Below are 24,372 nucleotides of genomic sequence, written 5' to 3'. Positions count from 1 at the left end.
GACCATATGCTGGTGCAGTTGGCCCTGGGTTCCTCCTAATGCAGGACAATGCCAGACCTCATGTGGCTGGAGTGTCAGCAGTTCCTGCAAGATGAAGGCATTGAATCTATGGACTGGCCTGCCAGTTCCCCAGACCTGAATCCGATTGAACACATTTGACACATCATGTCTCGCTCCATCCACCAACGTCACGTTGCACCACAGACTGTCCAGGAGTTGGGCGATGCTTTAGTCCAGGTCTGGGAGGAGATCCCACAGGAGACCATCCGCCGGCTCATCAGGAGCATGCCCAGGCATTGTAGGGAGGTCATACAGGCACTTGGAGGCCACACACACTAATGAGCATCATTTCCTTGTCTTGAAGCATTTCCACTGAAGTTGGATCAGCCTGCAATTTGATTTTCCACTTTGATTTTGAGCATCATTCCAACTCCAGACCTCCATGGGATATTAGATGTGATTTACATTGATCATTTTTAAGTTTTACGGTTTTCAACACATTCCACCATGTAATGAATAAAGATTTACAACTGGAATATTTCATTCAGTGATATCTAGGATGTGGGATTTTAGTGTTCCCTTTAATTTTTGAGCAGTGTATATAAATAAAAAGGTGCAGTAATCAAAGGTGAATGATACCAGTTCTAATGGTACGGTACACAAATAAATGTATACCCATTTTTCCTTTTGTCTGGTCTTTAACCTTGTATGGATTCCTTGTACTGTATTTGTTTTCCTCTATTTTTCAATAAAGTTGTTCACTTTTACAATACAGACAATGTTATAGAGTAAAAAAAATTGTTTTTGCATGGCCTTAGGCCGGTTTCACATTAGCGTTTTGAGGAGCTGCGGACTTCCTCCGTGAAGCCCTGCCCTCGGCCGCACCTCCGCCGCTAGCTCCGCCTACTTCTGCATACAGCCTGTGTACCTATCTTTAACATTAGGTACGCAGGTCGTGCGGCTGTATGCGGATGCTTCCGCATGCGTCGTTTTGACGATGCGGCGACCAGCGTAGGACGCAGCTGGTAGCATTTTCTTTTTTTTTCTCCGCATCGTCAAAACGATGCATGCGGAGGCATCCGCATACAGCCGCACGACCTGCGTACCTAATGTTAAAGATAGGTACGCCGGTCGCATGCAGAAGTAGGCGGAGGTGCGGCCGAGGGCGGGGCTTCACGGAGGAAGTCCACAGCTCCTCCAAAACGCTAGTGTGAAACTGGAGAAAAATAAAAAAACTGCCAGAATAAGGCTAGTTTCACACTAGCGTTTTGGAGGAGCTGTGGACTTTTTTTTTTTTTTTGTTTTTTCACTTTTTTTTTTTTTTTTTTTTTTTTTTACTTTTGCCATGCTTCAATAGCCTAGAAGCTGGCACAACACGATCGGCTCTGCTACATAGCAGCGATCTGATGTTCGCTGCTATGTAGCAGAAATGCAGGTGTTCTATGAGCGCCGACCACAGGATGGCGCTCACAGCTGCCGGGGATCAGTAACCAGAAGCAGCGCCGACCTCCGATCATGTGACGGGGGTCGGCGATGCGCTCATTTCCGGCCGCCCGGCCTGAAGCGCTGGTTAAATGCCGCTGTCTGCGTTTGACAGTGGCATTTAACTAGTTAACAGCGGCGGGTGAATCGCGATTTTACCCGCCGCTATTGCGGGCACATGTCAGCTGTTCAAAACAGCTGACAAGTCCCAGCTTTGATGCGGGCTCACCGCGGAGCCCTGTATCAAAGCAGGGGATCTGACCTCGGATGTACTATCCCGTCCGAGGTCAGAAAGGGGTTAACTATTTTGTGTCACATAACTCTTTGGTTTAACAAAATTAAAATTCAAAATTTGAAAATTGCGAAATTTTCAACATTTTAGCCAAATTTCCATTTTTTTTCACAAACTCAAAAATTATCGACCTAAATTTACCACTAACATGTGAAGCCCAATATGTCACGAAAAAACAATCTCAGAACCGCTAGGATCCGTTGAAGCGTTCCTGATAAAAGGACACTGGTCAGAATTGCAAAAAATGGCCAAGTCATTATGGTCAAAATAGGCTGGGTCATGAAGGGGTTAAGACATTTGTTTTAAATTGTAAAAAAATTATAATAAAAGTAAATATTTATTCTATCAATAAATAAATATTTGAGTGAAAAAATCTCAACAATAAAAGTACACATTTGGTATCCCTGCGTCCATAACGACCCGCCCTATAAAACTGTCCCACTAGTTAACCCCTTTAGTGAACACCATAAAAAAAGCAAAAAACAACGCTTTATCATCATACCGCTGAACAAAAAGTGGAATAACACGCGATCAAAAAAAGTGATGTAAATAAAAGTGGTACCGCTGAAAACATCATCTTGTCCCGCAAAAAACAAGCCCCCATACAGCTCCATCACCGGAAAAATAAAAAGTTATAGCTGTCAGAATAAAGCGATGCAAAAATAATTATTTTTTATATAAAAGTTTTTATTGTATGAAAGTGCCAAAACATTAATAAAATGATATAAATGAGGCATCGCTATAATCGTACTGACCCGAAGAATAAACCATTCTGCGTATGATAAAGCAGTTTTAAACGCCCCCCCCCAAAAAAAAAAAAAATAAATAAAATAAGTCTCTTGTTCTTTGTTCTGCCTCACAAAAATTGGAATAAAAAGCGATCAAAAAAATGTCATGTGCCCGAAAAAATGGTACCAATAAACATGTCAACTCGTCCTGCAAAAAAACAAGACCTCGCATGACTCTGTGGGCCAAGATATGGAAAAATTATAGCTCTCAAAATGTGGTGATACAAAAACTATTTTTTTTGCAATAAAAAGCGTCTTTTAGTGTTTGACAGCAGCCAATCGAAAAGGGGTTTGATGTACTATTTAATATCGGATTTTTATCACCCCCTTAGGGAAAAATAATAAAATTAAAAAAATGTATTTATTTCCATTTTCTCATTAGGGTTAGGGGTAAAGTTAGGATTACGGTTGGAACTAGGGTTAGGGGTATGTTGGAGTTAGAATTGGGGGGTTTCCACTGTTTAGGCACATCAGAGGATCTCCAAACGCGATATGGCGTCTGATCTCAATTCTGTGTTGAAAAAGTCAAATGGCGCTCCTTCCCTTCTGAACTTTTGGGTCCAATTTCTCCTGTTATCCTTGGGAAAATAAAAAATTGGTGACTAAAAGATCATGTTTGTAGATAAAAAATATTTTTTTATTTTCACATCCGGGCATTATAAACTTGGTGAAACACCTGGGGGTTTAAAGTTCTCACCACACATCTTAAGTTCCCAGCATAAATTGCACAATAAATTTTGGGGTCCAATTTCTCCTGTTACCCTTGAGAAAATAAAAAATTGCAGGCTAAAAAAATCATTTGAGGGAAAAAAAAGGATTTTTTATTTTCACGGCTCTACTTTATAAATTTCTGTGAAGCACTTGGGGGTTTAAAGTGCTCACCACACATCTAGAGAAGTTCCTTAAGTGGTCTAGTTTCCATAATGGGATCACTTGTGGGGTTTTTTCACTGTTTAGGCACATCAGGGGCTCTCCAAGCGTGACATGGCATCAGATTTCAATTCCAGCCAATTTTGTGTTGAAAAAGTCAAATGGAGCTCCTTCCCTTCCTCGCTCAGCCATGCGCCCAAACAGTGGTTTACCCCCACATATGGGGTATCAGCGTACTCAGGACAAATTGCACAATAATGTTTGGGGTCCAATTTTTCCTGTTAACCTTGGGAAAATAAAAAAAAAAAATTGATCTGAAGTAATTGTGAAAAAATTAAAAAAAAATTTAAACATTTCAAAAGTTCCTGTGAAGCACCGAAGGGTTAATAAACTTCTTGAATGTGGTTTTGCGCACCTTGAGGGGTGCAGTTTTTAGAATAGTGTCACTTTTGGGTACAATATGTCACGAGAAAACAATGTCAGAAACACCAGGATCCATTGAAGCATTCCAGAGTTATAACCTCAAAGGTACAGGGGTCAGAATTGTAAAAATTGGCCTGGTCAATAACATGCAAACCACTCTTTGGGGGATAAAGTAAGCTCTGGAGCCAGATTCTCATGCAGATTAGTGCCCTACCCATAGCCCTGAACAGCTCATTTGCATCAGAAAGATTACCTTTAATGCAGTAGGGTAGAATTTGGAGCTAACAGATGTATTTAGTGTTTCATTGCAGCATGTGTATTATACCTCTATATAGCTTTACGTGCTTGCCGCACGTGTATAGTACATGCACACTGCTTAGCTACATCAAAATACATTACCCCATTCTAGGCATGTACGGTAACTAATCACATGACCTGAAAAGTTCCACTAGCTAGGACCTGCAACATCTGTGCAAATTTAGAGATCTGCTGGTCTTACGCTCCTGCCCTGAGACTGATCAGCGTGGGGCAGGAGGAGAGAGCAGTTTCCTGTGATTGGGAAGAATGTGGTGTTAACATACTCCTCAATCATAGGAATCTTCATCTTGTACAATAAGAAAGAAAAATGATGCCTAATAAGTGTCTTATAGACCCAAAAATATGGTGAATTAAACATGACCCCGCCACAAAAACAATTTTTTTTCCCGGAATAAAATGAAACGTCATACTGCCAAGCCAGGAAAACAGCCAGTCATTAAGGTCCTTCTAGGCCACATTCAGTATTTTACATTAGTATGTGTAATCCAAAACCAGAAGTGGTGACCTGTTTCTATTATTTTCCTCTGATTGTAAGCCAAAACCAGGATCGGAATACAGACTGAATGTGGCCCGAGGCTTGGTCTTTAAAGCCTTCTCCCTTCCCATACACCTTAGCTGCTGGCCAGTCTTAATCTATTGTCTATCCCATACCCTGGAGTGCTCACTCTGAGTGTGCCAGTGTTTAAGAGCGCTGCTGCTAGACATCTGTGGTGGTAGCATATCTGAGAAAACAAAAGGATCTTTAACTATGTCAACTATCATCTGTCCATTAGACTGTTGGCTGAGCAGTTTAATGTGTATTAGGTGCTCAAAAAGGTTAAACAAGTATTTGCCTGTTTGAGAGTCTCCCTATGCCAAGGACAGTTTCTTACCTTGATATACTCTAAAGGTACCTTCACACGAAACGACTTTGTAACGATATCGCTAGCGATCCGTGACGTTGCAGCGTCCTGGCTAGCGATATCGTTTAGTTTGACACACAGCAGCGATCAGGATCCTGCTGTGATGTCGCTGAATAAAGTTCAGAACTTTATTTGGTCGTCCGATCGCCGTGTATCGTTGTGTTTGACAGCAAAAGCAACGATACCAGCGATATTTTACACTGGTAACCAGGGTAAACATCAGGTTACTAAGCGCAGGGCCGCGCTTAGTAACCCGATGTTTACCCTGGTTACCAGTGTAAAATGTAAAAAAAAACAAACAGTACATACTTACATTCGCATCCCCCGCCGTCTGCTTCCCACACTGACTGAGCGCCGCAAAGTGAAAGTGAAAGCACAGCACAGCGGTGACGTCACCGCTGTGCCCTGCTAACTGCCGGCGCTCAGTCAGTCAGTGCAGGAAGCGGACGCCGGGGGACGCGAATGTAAGTATGTACTGTTTGGTTTTTTTACATTTTACGCTGGTAACCAGGGTAAACATCGGGTTACTAAGCGCGGCCCTGCGCTTAGTAACCCGATGTTTACCCTGGTTACCCGGGGACCTCGGCATCGTTGGTCGCTGGAGAGCGGTCTGTGTGACAGCTCTCCAGCGATCAAACAGCGACGCTGCAGCGATCGGCATCGTTGTCGCTATCGCTGCAGCGTAGTTTCGTGTGAAGGTACCTTAAGGGTATGTGTCCACGTTCAGGATTGCATCAGGATTTGGTCAGGATTTTTCATCAGTATTTGTAAGCCAAAACCAGGAGTGGAACAATTAGAGGAAAAGTATAATAGAAACATACGCACCACTTCTGCATTTATCACCCACGCCTGGTTTTGGCTTACAAATACTGATGTAAAATCCTGACCAAATCCTGATGCAATCCTGAATGTGGACACATACCCTAACAGAATATATTATAACACATATTGAAAGAAAAGAATACAAGTGAACCCCTAAAAGTGCTACTTTAAAGAAAAAAAAACTTGCCCCTCAAAATTGCTACATGAATGGAACTATTAAAAATAAATCTAACTGTCCTCATGGCTGTCGGATTAATTTATGGAGCGTAGCAATATGTTATCAATGTTATCTGAGTAAGTCTCTTCCAGCTGGCTAAGAATATTCTAGTTATGACATTTAATCAATAGGACGTTAACCACCCACTACAGTTCATGATTTTCTTGTCTCCCCTAAGGTTCATGGAACAGCATCCAGAAATGGATTTCTCTAAAGCCAAGTTTAGTTAATCCTCATACAGAAGGTCTTATCACTTTGGAGGTCTGTGTGCAAGCAAACCAACAGCAGCGATCCGTGTACCTGATGCCTCTACAACATTTCATCAGGAACCAATGTGCTCCACATACGGGCGACTAAGTGTTTCTACGGTGCCAGTAAAGTGAGAGGTCCAATGCTTGAACATGAAGAGAGGCATGCTGAGAGTTAAATAAAGACTATGTATATCAGAACTCATTTTAGTTTAGTTTTTTGGTCCGGTCTGTGAATAGCCACAATGTTTATGTCTAGTCTTACCCAAGAAGGAAATTCTATAAAAGCTGGGAACATCATGCATGTAGTACATGTGTTTTGCACTTTGGTCAGTATTGTGGAAGCCAGAACCTGGAGTGAAACCTAAACAGAAGGCACACATCTTCCCTTCCTGTTTTAGTTTACAGATACAAAATACCCATGTGTGAATGAGGCACCAGACTGAGTACATGACAATGACGTTTTATTGTAATTCATAGCTACATTTACATATTGACACAAATTACCATACAAACCCTAAACTTCCCCTCAACCTTTTGTAGAGTACTATGCAGCCGGATTTCTCTATTCCAGTCCCCAAAGCAACTCATTGGATCAGGAATTTGGGAAATATCATAAATGCTGCTGTTAGAGGAAAAAGCAGCCATGTTTTTTTTCCTTTTTAAAGCAATGTTTTTCATCAAGGACTAAAATTGAGAAAAGAAGCTACAGTAATTACTAAATTAGGCCACACTATGAATCCAACCCTTGGCAACTGTGATAGTAAGGGATAAGCTAACTTAACAGTGTTAGAAGGTTGTGAATAACTAACTTGGGGATTTTAAAAAGTCAAATAGTTGAACTAACATTTTCCTGACAGACATGTAGATGAATACATGCAAGTCTAACCTGACGTCTTATGCAACAGCATCTTCTAATTACACATATTATACAATTATATACATATGTAGATAACTCACAGCTCGACACTATGCTGCTTTCATGTAACATTTCAGAAATGGAAAGCAAAGCATTAAATGAGTAGTTACACCATTTACATTACATAGCACAGACTTGACCAAAGCCATTGTTGGAAAGAACCTAAATAGTTCCTATAAGGATTTCAACTTGAGAAAATAGCATGGGTGACATATGGATATAACTTGGTCTAGCCACAAAAAGGCCTTGACGCTTCCAGGTGATGATCTAGGAATTGTTCTTCTGTCAACAGTAAACCTTCAGTAGAGGGGTACCTGAAGAGTCTGTTTCTGTGTCTGGAAGGGAATCATCTTTCTGGAAGGTAGTTCCTGAAAAAGAATTGTATTACAAAGTCAAAAAAATCTACAGCAGTGAAAGCTTTAGCTTAAGAACATACAAGTCGTAGATGTGAATACACTCAGAAGGTGAAAAACGAACAGATCTGCTTTAGCAGGATATATGCCTAGTTCATTACCAACTAAAGCGCAGCTAGTAGTTTCAATACATTGGTAGGGGGAGTGCTTATTACCTAACCTTTAAAGAATGACTCTGCCTAACCATAATGACAGCTTAAGGTTAACACTAATGTTTTTTATGCAAGTATTGGGTCACTTGCATGGCATCTCATAATACAAATATTCTGACTCGCCTTACTGAAATTTGCATACATAATCCTAGGTACACAATGCCCAGGTAGTATTACTACCTCCACTGTAATATGTTCAGGCCTGTACAGTATGTGACAAGTGCTCCATCATACAAATACCCATATGGCCCAGGCCCTACTAAAGATTCCAGAGATGCTTGGCCCAGATAAGCCAGTAAGCATGGAATTCTACACACCCAAGATTTATCTCCTGTAACGATATATTCAAGTGTTGTGCAAAAGGAAATGGATTTCTAGTGAGAACTAAGCTAGCACAGATATTAACGGATCACCCTCTGCCCACCAAAATGTGCCGCCTGTAGGGGGTAATTTCTACAGAACTACAGTGATCAAATGCAAGCATTAGCAACAGTTAAGGGAATGTCTCATCGGAAAGTTACCCATTTAAATCCGTATTTGTGTTACATTTTTTTCACAATTATTAAATATTGTAAATATTACAATTAGTACTGTGGACATGGGCTACTTTAGTCTTATACTTCCCATTTCAAGAAATTCAAATCTATAAGCGCAATAGACTAGACTACAGCTGTGTAACCTGTCATTGTAATCCTGCCTCTGATAAGGAGTCAGCCATAAACTGTTCTTAAGGTACCTTCACACTAAGCGACGCTGCAGCGATATCGACGATGATGCCGATCGCTGCAGCGTCGCTGGAGAGCTGTCACACAGACAGCTCTCCAGCGACCAACGATGCCGAAGTCCCCGGGTAACCAGGGTAAACATCGGGTTGCTAAGCGCAGGGCTGCGCTTAGTAACCCGATGTTTACCCTGGTTACCAGTGTAAATGTAAAAAAACAAACACTACATACTTACATTCGCGTCCCCCGGCGTCCGCTTCCCTGCACTGTGTGAGCGCCAGCAGTAGCAGGGCACAGCGGTGACGTCACTGCTGTGCTTTGCTTTCCGGCCGGCACTAACACACTCAGTGCAGGAAGCTCTGAGCAGCAGCGCGGACGCCGGGGGACGTGACAGACATCAGAGGGCGAGTATGTCATGTTTTTTTTTTTTTTACTTTTACAATGGTAACCAGGGTAAATATCGGGCTACTAAGCGCGGCCCTGCGCTTAGTAACCCGATATTTACCCTGGTTACCATTGTAAAACATCGCTGGCATCGTTGCTTTTGCTGTCAAACACGACGATACACGCCGATCTGACGACCAAATAAAGTTCAGAACTTTCAGCAACGACCAGCGATATCACAGCAGGATCCTGATCGCTGCTGCGTGTCAAACACAACGATATCGCTAGCCAGGACGCTGCAACGTCACGGATCGCTATCGTTGTAAAGTCGCCTAGTGTGAAGGTACCTTTAGAAGGACATTCATCAAAGCAGAATTCTGCCAAGAAACGCTTTGAAATGTTGTAAAATTTGTGTCCCACCAGTTTGAAGCAGGTCCGCCAAAGTGGTTGGAGTTACACCCGCTCATCAATCAATTTCAGCTAAAGTACTGGTGGTTTTTATGCCAGAAATTCTGCTCTGGTCTGCGGACGGCACAGAAGAAGCACCAAATTCATTAAGCATTGTGTGGCTGTTAAGGACCTTTGGCACATTATACTCCAGCGACTGGCGTGCACATCACCAATCTTAAAGGGGTTGTCTGGCCTTAGTGTACAAGGACTTATGAATTCTCACAGCCCACACGCGCTGAGGATCCTCCAGTGCGGAGAGTGGGTGGTTGTGTGACCGTAAATATGCAGTTTGCATACTGCCACATTCTGACAAGACGTGTGCAGCTTCGTCGCACACTTGCATTGAGAAAGCCCACACGTGTCTAGGTGGTACATGACCTAGTGGATGCAACATGCTGCAATTTCATGCTGAAGTTGGATCACATGCACCCATATAAGTCTATGGGTGCATCCGAAACATCACACTGCTCTCGAATATCACCTGAGTGCAGTACAAAATTAATTTCTCCATCTCCGCAGCTTTTATTCGATTCTCGCATCAAGAGGATCGGACTGCAGAGCTGGAGCTGAGTGTCATTAGCATCTCGCATCGGATGTGATACACTAGTGGGACCCCATGGTAAAGGTGCAATGCATGGGACTAGTGTCTATACATGAGGCATCTCTTAAGCTTTCCTCACCAACAATAGCTGTTGTACAAGTATTAAGTTTCAGCAAGCCTGTTCAATACTTTTTTCCGGTGTCATTTCTCATTATTACACAACCTAATTTATGGACATCTATGGTTTCTTTGCCTCTGTGGACTGGATGGGGTTAACATCATCTGATGAGAATTTGATGTCAGTAACACCTTTAGGAATATATTTACTTTGAAAATTGTTCAATACTTATTCCACCCGTTGTATTCCAAGAGGCCTCTGCTCGCAAGCTTATCTATGAGACTTCAAGTGGATTTGTATATATATTTTTTTAATTCATACCCAACGATTTCTGCAGATGTAACATAACCGTTTTTCAAATACACAGCAGAAAATGGTGGCGTGGAGCAATATGCATAGCTTTTACAGCTGCTTTCAATATATACTATATGGAATAGTAGTGGAACTTTCTACAATATATCATAACTGCCACTTCTAAACATAACCTAATTGTCCTGCTCAACTAGGCTCCTACAACGCATCTCTGGCTGCAATACTAGACAAGCCAGTGGTGTTGCCAGTGCTGGAAAAGCATGACACTTTATGTACAACTTGAGAAGACAACTTGTAACTTCCTCTCCCTTTTTTTTTTTGGGGGGGGGGGTGGATTAATGAATGGTGGTCTGAAATCAGACATTACCTTTGTCATTTAAATTACATTTTTCTAACCATTTTAGCTTGCCCCCCCCAAAATATATTACGTTAAGGCTGCTAATGCTATAGGCTGGCTACCAATTATATACTACCCAAGCCTATCTCCAGTTTTACAAGAAGTAGAATATAGTGCAGGACACAACTTGAATGACTATTAGCAATATCGGGCAATCCAAATCACAGACCACCCAAGTGTGTGCTGCTGGCTACAGTAAATTAAGCAGCATCCTGCTGCTAGCACAGAATCTTCAGAGCGGCAGTGAGCATCATAGGACTTTACAGCTCTCGCACTGAAAATGGCAGCTACAAGTGACAAGCTGGCCACTGCTTAGTTTACTGTAGCATGCAGCTCATCAGCTAAAATCGCTAATACAGAGATTTAGAACAATTATACTGCAGGGTCCTGCACTATAATCATTTTATTGTGAAACTGGAGGTACGCTTTAACACTTCACACAACAGAACTCCTTACTGAATGTAAAAAAAAATAAACCATTATATGACAGTCACCCAGTGCCTTAGAAAACTGTGCCACCCAACCACCATGTGACAGATGTGTTCGCACAACACTTTAGATCACCTTTTAGATCATCAAAATGAACGTACACGGGGCACATGCCTGGTTATCTCTCATGGAGGATAGAAAAAAAAAAAAAACAGTTCACAATTTGATTTTAACTAATACATGCACACAGAATTACAGATACTTGCTAAGCAGATTATTCTGGAAAAGATAACAGCAGTCACTACCAACTACACGGTGGTCATTTCCAGGGATTCCAATGCGCTACGGGGTCAGGTAGCACAACTCCTTTATAGAGTAAGGCTACTTTCACACTAGCGTCGGGAACAACCCGTCGCTGTGCGTCGGGCCGACGTTCCCGACGCTAGCGTGGTCTCCGCCGCACAACGGGGGCAGCGGATGCATTTTTCCCACGCATCCGCTGCCCCATTGTGAGGTGCGGGGAGGTGGGGGCGGAGTTCCGGCCGCGCATGAGCGGTCGGAAAAAGCGGACCGTCGGGAGCAAAAAACGTTACATGTAACGTTTTTTTTTCCCGACGGTCCGCTAACACACGCCCAAGCGTCGCAAAACGGACGCGACGTTTTGCAATGCGTCGCAAATGCGTCGCTAATGTTAGTCTATGATGAAAAAACGTATCCAGCAAGAACTTTTGCTGGATGCGTATTTTCGGCAAAACGACGCATTTGCGACGTATTGCAGTTAACGCTAGTGTGAAAGTAGCCTAAGTGTGCTCATTTTATGTGAGATATTTTAGATATTTGGTTGTGTCTTAGAAATTACAAGCATTATGTTGATGCTTTAAAGGAAAGCGCTATATCACAAAATCCTAATAATGTATAGTGTAACCTCATACATAAATCATAAACACAACATCCCAATCCATTAAAAGGGATAAAGAGGCATAAACATGAACAAAAATTAGAAGTTCAATTATTTTATTTCACAATTTAATTACAAAATGATTTACCCAAAAATTTTTAAACAAAAGGGGTATTTCATAAAAAAATAGCAAATGGGCAAATGAATAATTGGCTATGGACTTTAGCAGCACTCAAAAATCTCTAGGAGATATACCGTATATACTCGAGTATGAGCCGAGAATTTCAGCCCATTTTTTTAGGCTGAAATTGCCCCTCTCTGCTTATACTCGAGTCATTCCCAGGGGTCGGCAGGGGAGGTGGGGCAGCAGCTGTGTAATCATACTCACCTGCCCCTGGCGCAGTCCCTGGTTCCCCGTCAGCTTCTTCCTGTAGTGAGCGGTCACATGGTACCACTCATTACAGTAATGAATATGGACCCCACTCCACTCCCATAGGGGTGGAGCCACATATTCATTACTGTAATGAGCAGTACCATGTGACCGCTCAATACAAGAAGAAGCTGCCGGGGAACCAGGGACTGCACAGCGCCAGGAGCAGGCGAGTATGGGGGCAGTGCGCGATATTCACCTGTTCCCAGTTCCACCGACGGCCACCGCTGCGTCTTCCCCGTCCTCTGCACTGACGCTCAGGTCAGCGGGTGCAATGACGCGATTAATGTGCGTGCCGCCCTCTCCCTGAACAGTCAATGCAGAGGACGAGGAAGACGCAGCGGCGGAACGGGGAGCAGGTGAGCATAGTAAGTGCCGGGGACCTGAGCGACGAGAGGAGAGTATGATTTTTTTTTTTTATCGCAGCAACAGCATATGGGGCCATAATCAATGTTTGTGCAGCTTTATATGGGGCAAATATCTGTGTGGAGCATCTTATGGGGCCATAATCAATGTTTGCGCAGCATTATATGGGGCAAATATCTTTACGGAGCATCTTACGTGGCCATAATCCGCACTTGTGCAGCATTATATGGGGCATATTTTAATATGGAGCATCTTATGGGGCCCATCAAACTTTATGGAGCATCTTATGGGGCTCCTGATTCAATATGGATATTCAAAAACACTTAACCTACTGATGTCTCAATTAATTTTACTTTTATTGGTACCTATTTTTATTTTTGACATTTACCGGTAGCTGCTGCATTTTCCACCCTAGGCTTATACTCGAGTCATTAAGTTTTCCCAGTTTTTTTGTGGCAAAATTAGGGGTGTCGGCTTATACTCGAGTATATACGGTACTCCTAAAATTGGTATATAAATATGGTCAGTTGAATTGCTGAAAACACAGGCTCAAAAAAAGTGCATTAAGAATAAATAAGTGAACCGATCAGATGATTGTATATATAATATTAAAGGGAATCTGTCACCACTTTTTTGGGCTACCAGGTAAAAATATTCAATTTAGTGTCACCTATGCATTATACCAGTACTTTTGATACCCCTCAACTCCCCACCTATCTATATAATCGTCTAAGGGGTACTTCCGTCTGTTTGTCTGTCTGTCACGGAAATCCCGCGTCACTGATTGACAATCAGTGACGAGCTTAGTCCGGCCGCGAATTGGCCCCTCCCTACTCCCCTTCCAGTCAGCGCCAGTGTGTCGCCCCATCCCGGACCAACTTTTTACAAATTGATGCTGCCTATGCAGCATCAATAGTAAAAAGAGATAATGTTAAACATTAAAAAAAAAAAAAATTAAAAATATTTTGTTATTCTCACCTTCCGACGTCCACCAATGCTGCCACCAGCTTCCGTTCCCAGTGATGCATTGCGAAATTACCCAGATGATTTAGTGGTCTCGCCAAGTCATCTGGGTAATTTCGCCATGCATCACTGGGGACGGAAGCTGGTGGCAGCATCGCATCGGGACAGCTTAGTTGGACGCCGGAGGGTGAGTATATAACTTTTTTTTTTTTTTACAGGGATATGGTGCCCACACTGCTATAAACTGCGTGGCCGGCTGTGTTATATACTGCGTGGCCGGCTGTGTTATATACTACGTGGCCGGCTGTGTTATATACTGCGTGGCCGGCTGTGTTATATACTGCGTGGCCGGCTGTGTTATATACTGCGTGGCCGGCTGTGTTATATACTACGTGGCCGGCTGTGTTATATACTGCGTGGCCGGCTGTGTTATATACTGCGTGGCCGGCTGTGTTATATACTGCGTGGCCGGCTGTGTTATATACTGCGTGGCCGGCTGTGCGAAGCGCGACGTACATACATACATATTTTAGAATACCCGATGCGTTAGAATTGGGCCACAATCTAGTGATCCATAAATACCGTTTATATTCCTCCTGTGGTGTGTAAATCTGCTCGGTCTGATGGATGGGGCTTATTGTCCATCTCCTAACCCCCCCCCCCCCCCCCCTCCCCAGCTTGCTGTACATATTTTCTGTGAATATCACAGATTGGGCATGTGCGGTAACTATACGCGGTATGCTTTGCCCTACTGTGGGCATAGCATGAAATCAGTATTGAGCATGTGCCGTCATACTCCATTACGTTCTATGGCCTGGAGGTAATGCAATACAATTGTGCGTTCTGTCACGCCGGAAACCTGTCAAATGCCCTGCACATTACACCGGAAGAATCGGAAAGTTAATCTCGGAGGACTTACCAATTCTTCCGGTGTAATGTGCAGGGCATTTGACAGGTTTCCGGGGTGAGGGAACACACAATTGCATTGCATTACTTCCAGGCCAAGGGAGGCGAGTATGGACATTTTCCATTTTATTGAGGCCAAACATTTACATCAAGAAGAGGTTGTCCTAGTAGTGATAGTTTATCATGCCTTGAGTAACGGCTGCCTATCAGTCATACGCACGGCCCATCTACAAACTGCCGTATGTGGACCGACTATGGGTATCTGAACCCGATCTCTACAGCCTCATGGGCATATGGCAGGCTGTTGAGTTCAGGTCAGGAAAATGCTGTATATAACAAACTATTTAAGTCCTAAATTAATCTAGTCAATTCTCACATACTCTTCAATGGTGGCACATGTACACACCGGAAATTGGGAACCCTTGCTTCACCACTGATCTCATCTCAAAGCCTTCAGTTTTTGGGGTTTGGTTTCCCCATCTTGAAACATTATCAATTACAACAAAGTACGTGGTTATAATATACAAAATATACAGCATTTATATACCTGGTGCACTGTACCGCCTCATGTTTCTTGCTATGAGATCTGCAGTTGTCTCTTGTGAAATCTTTACATCCAGAAATTCTAAAAGATGAAACAATTGTGGAACAAAGATCAAGTATAATGTTAAGAAAATGAAAATATATGCATTAACTGTAAAGGCGGACAATGTTTCCCCATAATGCTCCAATACTTTGTAGGATGCAATGACCAGCTCGTTATTACACGCAGAAATCCTACACCACTAACCAAATTGGAGTGATTAAACATATCCTTCCCTTCCCACACTGCAGGACTGGATCCTGTGCAGTACTTTAGTATTGTACAAGTGCCTGATTCATTAATCCCTATGCTGTGTATGCCGTACAAATGCACAAGACCCATGGCTGCTGATCCTCAACAATGGCCAAACAGAAAAGTTTCATTACTTCAACTGGATATGTGGCTCATATTTAACCCCTCAGACCACCAATACGTCTTTTTACTGACCTGAGATATGAGAGAATAGCATCCTCATACAGGTGACAATCTTGTAGCTTTCAGCTGTAACACTACAGCTGACAACTTTCTGCATCAGCCACAATCAGTGTTGGCACCGTCCATATCTGTTTAACCTCTTCAATGCTGCTGTCAATAGTGACTACAGCATCTAAATGGTTAAGAGAGTGGGGGCTGCCTCTTTATCCCCATTGGCACTCTGAGAGCATGATTGTGTGGTCCTGATGTTTGCCATGGCAATTCCCAGCCTTAGAGTCTGCCGGCTATAGTAACACATTCAGACGTTAGCGACATTTAGGTGGTAAAAATACACTTTTTCATTCGTGTCATGCCACTTTGCATTAATTCCTGAAAAGCACCTGAAGGGATAATAAAGTACCCAAAACCAATTTTCAATACATTAAGAGATGCTGTTCTAAAATGGTATCACATTTGGGGGGTTCCAATATATAGGACCCCAAAGTCACTTCAAAACAGAACAAATCCCTAAAAAAATAAGTTTTGTAAATTTGATTGAAAAAAAAAAAAAAAATTTGAAAAATTACTGCTACACTTTTAAATCTTCTAAAATGCTAACAAAATAAGATAATATTTTACAAATGGTGCTAACGTAAAGCCGACATGTGGGAAATATCACTTTGCCTTTACCCGAAAACAAGGGAGGCTAACCCACGTATCATTTCAGAAATGTCGCCAACTGCCAATGTTGCGTTGTAATTAACAACATATAAAAAAAATACCATCGCTCACACTAGATGGCTGCAAAATAGTCTTAAGGCATGCCAGTTTTTTTTTTTCTTTAAATCATAGTGTGCCCAGTCCCTAAATTGTATAGGATTTTCTTCCCTGACCATGCAGTTGAGGAAGATAACGCAGCTAGTGAAGTACACCGAGCATACGGTAAGGCTACGTTCACATTTGCGTTGTGCGCCGCAGCGTCGGCGACGCAACGCACAACGTAAACAAAAACGCAACAAAACGCACGCTAAAACGCTGCGTTTTGCGACGCATGCGTCCTTTTTGGCCGAAAGTTGGACGCAAAAAAAATGCAACTTGCTGCGTTATCTGCGCCCAACGCTTGCGGCCAAAAAAACGCATGCGTCGCAAAACGCAGCACAACGCATGTCCATGCGCCCCCATGTTAAATATAGGGGAGCATGACGCATGCGGCGACGCTGCGGAGCCCGACGCAGCGGCGCCGAACGATAATGTGAACGTAGACTTATTCACATCCACAGTAAAACCATGCCAGATTTTCAATGTGATTAGGCTGGACAGCTGGCTAGTGACGTGGCCATTTACTTCTGCCTGCAGATTTGTGGTTGGGGAAGTGAGAACTATCACTCTAGGACTAGCTGATAAATGCATTACCCTTTTGAAGAAACCCATCTCATTGATATGTATATAGGACTGCTTTTTCTGGCGGGTCTGCACCGAAACCCACCTGATAAAGTTAACAGAATTGTTAATGGTGTTATTTGTTTCAGGTATTCAAAGACGCCATGAGGTTAAATAGTAATCTGACCATTCTGGCGTTTTCTTCTCTGAAACCGCTCTTTACAATACAAGTTAAAGGGCACCTGTCACCCCGTTTTTTCCGTATGAGATAAAAATACTGTTAAATAGGGCCTGAGCTGTGCATTACAACAGTGTATTTTGTGGACCCCGATTCCCCACCTATGCTGCCAAAATACGTTACCAAAGTAGCCGTTTTCGCCTGTCAATCAGGCTGGTCTGGTCAAAAGGGCGTGGTGCCTTCCCCCAGATCTTGCTTAGTTTTCCGTTGGTGGCGTAGTGGTGTGCGCATGTCCAAGGTCCCGAATCCACTGCACAGGGGAGTGAAAAGAGCGCGATGTGTGCGATTTCATTGGTGATCGGTGGGGGCGGCCATCTTCCTTTGGCCGCGCGTGCGCAGAAGCGGCGCTCTGCTGGCCGCGGCTTCAGGAAAATGGCCGCGGGATGGCGCGCGTGCGCAGATGGAGATCGCGGCGGCCATTTTCCTGAAGCAGAATTCGCATCTCGGCTTCAGGAAAATGGCCGCCGTGATCTCCATCTGCGCACGCGCGCCATCCCGCGGCCATTTTCCTGAAGCCGCGGCCAGCAGAGCGCCGCTTCTGCGCACGCGCGGCCAAAGGAAGATGGCCGCCCCCACCGATCACCAATGAAATAGCACACATCGTGCTCTTTTCACTCCCCTGTGCAGTGGATTCGGGACCTTGGACATGCGCACACCACTACGCCACCAACGGAAACCTAAGCAAGATCTGGGGGAAGACACCACGCCCTTTTGACCAGACCAGCCTGATTAAGACAGGCGAAAACGGCTACTTTGGTAACGTATTTTGGCAGCATAGGTGGGGAATCGGGGTCCACAAAATACACTGTTGTAATGCACAGCTCAGGCCCTATTTAACAGTATTTTTATCTCATACGGAAAAAACGGGGTGATAGGTGCCCTTTAATGGGAAGACTCAAAAGACACCCTGGACATATGGAGCGTTATTGTGTGAAAATTCATTTTCAGTTCTTTCATTGTTGAGTTTTAAAAAGAAAAAAAAAAAAGCTTTAGGACAAAAAATAAATCTACAGAATTTCCTGCATATTCCTCAATGGGCTCACCCGTCAGAATAGGACGCTGTGCGTACATACTCAAGGTGATCTTACAGCGCACATTAGAGACATGCCCAAGATGGCATATGGAGGCAGTATGTTTAAGGCTAGGTTCACATTGCGTTAATGGGTGTCTGCTAGCGGACTCCGTTACATGGCGCAATTGTCGCAATTAACGCTATGTAACGGGTCCGTTAGCGCACCCATTGACCGCAATGTGCTAACGGATCGCTGACGCATGCCATTTTCGGCACACGCTAGCGATGTCCCGTTATTTTCGAACGGACCTCGAACGTGGCTTGCAGCGTTCCGAGGTCCGTTCCTCGCTAGCGCAGATCTGGCATCTGCGCTAGCGGGATCGCCAAACGCGATCCCTTTTGGGACATTGCGTTAGCGCAATACGCTAGCGTATGCGCTAAATGGATTGCCCTAACGCAATGTGAACCTAGCCTTAGCCTCCGGCACACCATTTGGGGGAAGTATTTCTCCTATAAATGATGAGGGCGCTATCATATAAAGTATTTTCATAGCATGTTTCTTTTCTTAAAAAAAAAAAAAAAAGGAACATTTTATCTTTGTGGGGTCAGTTCCTATTTTAGCAGAATATATGCAGATGAAAGAATAAATGGAATGAGACAAACGTTTCCATTCATTTCACACTTAAGACACATCCCACCCATTTCCCAATTATCCGCACCATCCTGGCTGGTCAGTGCAGACTCCTGCATGCTTTCATTGCCACTGTCTGGGGTTTTGACACCATTCTGGCCGTTATGCTGTTGCCCATTGCCTCCTTTGTCACCACCGCGTCCACGTTTTCGTGCCTTACGGGTGCTAATGCGTATAATACCCCGCACTAGCCGACACTCGGCATCTTGCTCTTCCAGTTGGTAGTCCTGTGTCAGGCTGCTGATTAATTCTGTAATTTTGCTGCTCTTTTCCAGGAAAACCGTCTCAGAGGTGCATCTTGCCAGTTCATCAATCTGATGGAGGCTAAACAATTCTGTTAGCTTGTGCCAGATAAGTTCATCAATCTCCGCACTGGACATAGAACCACTCAACCTAGGCAACTCTGGATCGGAGTCCCGCAATGAGGAGTAGTAGTCCTTGGTAGAACTGCGGGACACAAGTGGTTGCAGTGGAGCGGGGGGCTCTTTAATGGGTTCTATATCAGTGGCACCAGTCGGCCTATTATACACAGGCACACCCATTAATTTAAGATCTGGGTAACTAAAACTATTGCCAAGGGCCGTTTTCTTGTCTCTAACAGTAACACGAGGACGGGGGCTACTTGCAGGATGCCCATTCACAGGGGGACCAGATGAGTTCTCTACAGGGCAAGGAAGATATATGTCAGGGTCTTTCTCTGGGCAACAACTGCAAGACACCACATAGCACAGTACAGCTTTGGAAGTTGCCCATGCCCGGTAGAGAGTGGGACAGCATGGTGGCTCCTCTGGTGGGGTCTCAGCGGACCCCGATATAAGAGTTATGTCTTCCGGAGGACTTCTACGCCGGGAATTTGGATGACCCGATGTCTCATGTATAGGAGGAGGAGCTGGGTGGGATACCCGACCAGGAGGAACAGTCACAGGATGGGGTCGGGGCATTGCTTCATGAATAAGTCCTAAGGAAAAACAAAATACAAATCAATCAGTTGTACATTCTCAAGCTTTCAATCTTACATTTTCACATGGCAGACAAAAGACAATTCCCCATATGCCCGGTTTAGGAGAGAGTAATTTAGGTTTGTTGGCACAATGGACGGCACACAGATCAACGGAAGCCCATGAATAAAGACAAAAAAAAATACAACATGGACTAGTCTTGTATGAGAGGAGAGTGTCAGTTTCAATTGTACAGAGTGGTGCAGACTGGCGCAGAGAGGCAACTGGCATTGGCAGGCATTGGTGGAAACTTATCTTAGGGGCTACCAACAAGGCTTTGTATGAAAATGGAGTAAGACTGAATCTGCAGCAGCTGTGTTTCTATGCCTCTACATGTGATCACAACCATACCAGGTTAGCATGACCTTATTTATTTACTCACTCGGATAAGACCCTATTTGCACCATCTTGCTCCTAGTTTCTCCATAAAATGGCTTGTGGCATCCATTTGAAGTTCCGTGCTCCCCATCGCTGCCTGCCGTGCACCTCACATATACCCCAAGAGCACCACAAGCACATCAACCTCAGCTGTCCTACTAAGACATGAAGTATAAAACTGCAGGTTGGTAAAATGAAGGAAACCTCAAAGAGGAAAAACTTTTACAGGAAGGGCAATATCTGTACAAGAGTATAAATATTCCAATACCACAGCTGACAAATGCCCTGTGAGCCCTGGGCCCATTCCCTGCGTACTGCTCCAGAATGTGCCCAGGCTCTTACAGACTGCCTATGGTCTCTGGTGTCCCACACACTCAACAGACTATTGCAGGGACTTCCACGGGTCCCGACCTGCTTGCTCAGGAAAACGTCTCGGTAACTGTGGCCGACTCCAGCGTCCACTCTCTATTCTCGAGTGACAATGCCATAGTACAGTCTCATCTGGCAGTGTCCCATCCCTCGCCATGCGCTCCTCTCTCCCCCATTCCTGTAGCTCACTGTGAGCTCCTCTCCCCGTCCCTCTAGCTCGCCGTGCGCTCCCCTCTCCCTCTTGCTCACCGTGTGCTCCTCCCCCCATCCCTCTTGCTCTGGCTGAGGTGCGCTCCTCTCTCCCCTGTCCTTCTTGCTCACTCTCCGCTCCTCTCCCCGTCCCTCTTGCTCGCTGTGCGCTCCCCTGTCCCGCTGTGATGCGCTCCTCTCTCCCCCGTCCCTCTTTCTCAGGGTGCGGTGCGCTCCGCTCTACCCCGTCCCGCTGCGGTGCGCTCCGCTCTACCCCGTCCCGCTGCGGTGCGCTCCGCTCTACCCCGTCCCGCTGCGGTGCGCTCCGCTCTACCCCGTCCCGCTGCGGTGCGCTCCGCTCTACCCCGTCCCGCTGCGGTGCGCTCCGCTCTACCCCGTCCCGCTGCGGTGCGCTCCGCTCTACCCCGTCCCTCTTGCTCAGGCTGTGGTGCGCTCCTCTCCCCCATCCCCCTTTCTCAGGCTGTGGTGCTCTCCTCTCTCTCCGTCCCTCTTGCTCAGGCTGTGGTGCGCTCCTCTCTACCCGTCCCTCTTGCTCAGGCTGTGGTGCGCTCCTCTCTCCCCGTCCCTCTTGCTCAGGCTGTGGTGCGCTCCTCTCTCCCCGTCCCTCTTGCTCAGGCTGTGGTGCGCTCCTCTCTCCCCGTCCCTCTTGCTCAGGCTGTGGTGCGCTCCTCTCTCCCCGTCCCTCTTGCTCAGGCTGAGGTGCGCTCCTCTCTACCCGTCCCTCTTGCTCAGGCTGTGGTGCGCTCCTCTCTACCCGTCCCTCTTGCTCAGGCTGTGGTGCGCTCCTCTCTACCCGTCCCTCTTGCTCAGGCTGTGGTGCGCTCCTCTCTCCCCGTCCCTCTTGCTCAGGCTGTGGTGCGCTCCTCTCTCCCCGTCCCTCTTGCTCAGGCTGTGGTGCGCTCCTCTCTCCCCGTCCCTCTGGCTCAGGTGCGCTCCTCTCTCCCCGTCCCTCTTGCTCAGGCTGTGGTGCGCTCCTCTCTCCCCGTCCCTCTTGCTCAGGCTGTGGTGCGCTCCTCTCTCCCCGTCCCTCTTGCTCAGGCTGTGGTGCGCTCCTCTCTCCCCGTCCCTCTTGCTCAGGCTGTGGTGCGCTCCTCTCTCCCCGTCCCTCTTGCTCAGGCTGTGGTGCGCTCCTCTCTCCCCGTCCCTCTTGCTCAGGCTGTGGTGCGCTCCTCTCTCCCCGTCCCTCTTGCTCAGGCTGTGGTGCGCTCCTCTCTCCCCGTCCCTCTTGCTCACTGTGCGCTCCTCTCTCCCCGTCCCTCTTGCTCACTGTGCGCTCCTCTCTCCCCGTCCCTCTTGCTCAGGCTGTGGTGCGCTCCTCTCTCCCCGTCCCTCTTGCTCAGGCTGTGGTGCGCTCCTCTCTCCCCGTCCCTCTTGCTCAGGCTGTGGTGCGCTCCTCTCTCCCCGTCCCTCTTGCTCAGGCTGTGGTGCGCTCCTCTCTCCCCGTCCCTCTTGCTCAGGCTGTGGTGCGCTCCTCTCTCCCCGTCCCTCTTGCTCAGGCTGTGATGCGCTCCTCTCTCCCCGTCCCTCTTGCTCAGGCTGTGATGCGCTCCTCTCCCCGTCCCTCTTGCTCAGGCTGTGATGCGCTCCTCTCTCCCCGTCCCTCTTGCTCAGGCTGTGGTGCGCTCCTCTCCCCGTCCCTCTTGCTCAGGCTGTGGTGCGCTCCTCTCTCCCCGTCCCTCTTGCTCAGGCTGTGATGCGCTCCTCTCTCCCCGTCCCTCTTGCTCAGGCTGTGGTGCGCTCCTCTCTCCCCGTCCCTCTTGCTCAGGCTGTGGTGCGCTCCTCTCTCCCCGTCCCTCTTGCTCGCTGTGCGCTCCTCTCTCCCCGTCCCTCTTGATCGCTGTGCGCTCCTCTCTCCCCGTCCCTCTTGATCGCTGTGCGCTCCTCTCTCCCCGTCCCTCTTGATCGCTGTGCGCTCCTCTCTCCCCGTCCCTCTTGATCGCTGTGCGCTCCTCTCTCCCCGTCCCTCTTGCTCAGGCTGTGATGCGCTCCTCTCTCCCCGTCCCTCTTGCTCAGGCTGTGGTGCGCTCCTCTCTCCCCGTCCCTCTTGCTCAGGCTGTGGTGCGCTCCTCTCTCCCCGTCCCTCTTGCTCAGGCTGTGGTGCGCTCCTCTCTCCCCGTCCCTCTTGCTCAGGCTGTGGTGCGCTTCTCTCTCCCCGTCCCTCTTGCTCAGGCTGTGGTGCGCTCCTCTCTCCCCGTCCCTCTTGCTCGCTGTGCGCTCCTCTCTCCCCGTCCCTCTTGCTCAGGCTATGGTGCGCTCCTCTCTCCCCGTCCCTCTTGCTCGCTGTGCGCTCCTCTCTCTCCCCTCCCTCCGTCCCACTGTAGCGCGCACTTACCCCGTCTGCGCTGCTCTGTCCCGTCGTCCTCTCCTCACTCCTATTACTACTTACATTGATTAACTTGACAAAGAGTAAGAGGGTCGGTTCCGGATTTTTCCGGGTTCCCCGCAGCCGCCAGCTTCCGTTTCCGGCACCACCGCCCCTACCTGTCGAGTCGACCAGGTGAACCCTTCAGCCACGCCCCTTACCTGCTCGCTTACATTATGCTTTCTCCGGGCTCGTACGCCACCTACCGGTGACGTACCGGTATCTGCAGCCTAGAAATAGACTGACGTGACTGGTCTGTCGCGCGTATGGATGCGAATCACAGCGTGTAGTGCATCACCAGAGACTCTGGAAATGCTCACCCTCGTCATGCTGCTTTTAGTCGTACACAATTATGTAGTCACTAGAATGTAATAAGTCTTGTGAAGAGCTTCAGGACGCAAGTAACTAGCGTTGTCTCCGGAAAAATGGCTGCTGGCAACACCTGTATGGGGGGAGAGTGGAGTACTTCTTAACCGTGGCAGCACGACCTCTAGTGCCTCGCTGCATCGTCACATCATCACCCCCCTCCTTCTATTCGGGCGATGATGTCACATGTTGCTAATAGAGAGCTGCAGAGCAGCAGATGTTCAGCGAAGGAAGATGGGGAATGAGAGGAGATGCTATGTGCATGGTCATGCAGAAATAGGAAAGAGGCCTCAAGGAGACGCTAACCTGCAAGTCATTATCAAGACTACACCAATGGCTTTGAAGTGAGATCATCACACCAAGTCAGTGATCACTGCAGGATCCCAGCACCCGCGCAGGATCCTAGCACCCGCGCAGGATCCTAGCACCCGCAGGATCTCAGCATTCCCAGGATCCCAGCACCCCCAGGATCCCAGCACCCGCAGGATCTCAGCACCCCCAGGATCCCAGCATAACCAGGATCCCAGCACCCGCAGGATCTTAGCATTCCCAGGATCCCAGCACCCCATGATCTCAGCATAGCCAGGATCCCAGCACCCCAGGATCTCA

The 24,372-nt window shown here is 46.5% G+C and overlaps 2 protein-coding genes across 16 annotated transcripts in view; one reads left to right on the top strand and one right to left on the bottom strand.

Annotated features, from left to right (window-relative positions):
• NUDC (nuclear distribution C, dynein complex regulator) overlaps positions 1 to 6,563 on the top strand; it is a 108,584-nt gene extending 102,021 nt beyond the window's left edge. For both annotated transcript variants that reach the window (XM_077295705.1, XM_077295706.1), the window contains one exon: positions 6,293 to 6,563. In XM_077295705.1, coding sequence (XP_077151820.1) covers positions 6,293 to 6,344 — 52 coding nt within the window. In that variant the 3' untranslated portion in view covers positions 6,345 to 6,563. The remainder of the gene's footprint in view (positions 1 to 6,292) is intronic.
• A 246-nt stretch (positions 6,564 to 6,809) lies between these two features.
• Positions 6,810 to 23,844, bottom strand: KDF1 (keratinocyte differentiation factor 1). 14 transcript variants are annotated; one of them, XM_077295699.1, is made up of 6 exons: positions 23,422 to 23,520; positions 20,461 to 20,614; positions 19,109 to 20,038; positions 15,310 to 15,387; positions 11,335 to 11,383; positions 6,810 to 7,649 (listed from the first exon to the last, which is right to left on the bottom strand). In XM_077295699.1, the coding sequence occupies exons 2-5, from the start codon at positions 20,483 to 20,485 to the stop codon at positions 11,346 to 11,348; spliced, it is 1,071 nt and encodes a 356-aa protein (XP_077151814.1). In that variant the 5' UTR covers positions 20,486 to 20,614; positions 23,422 to 23,520; the 3' UTR covers positions 6,810 to 7,649; positions 11,335 to 11,345. The 14 variants fall into 14 exon arrangements, with proteins under 14 accessions (XP_077151814.1, XP_077151807.1, XP_077151816.1 ...); XM_077295692.1 differs by having other exon boundaries at positions 11,335 to 11,381; positions 23,368 to 23,508; XM_077295701.1 differs by lacking the exons at positions 20,461 to 20,614; positions 23,422 to 23,520 and adding an exon at positions 23,718 to 23,844 and having other exon boundaries at positions 11,335 to 11,381.
• Positions 23,845 to 24,372: the final 528 nt, after the last annotated feature.

Source organism: Ranitomeya variabilis, chromosome 3 (assembly GCF_051348905.1).
Source record: "Ranitomeya variabilis isolate aRanVar5 chromosome 3, aRanVar5.hap1, whole genome shotgun sequence".
Classification (NCBI taxonomy): Eukaryota; Metazoa; Chordata; class Amphibia; order Anura; family Dendrobatidae; genus Ranitomeya; species Ranitomeya variabilis.
This window is presented reverse-complemented; position numbering and strand designations above follow the sequence as displayed.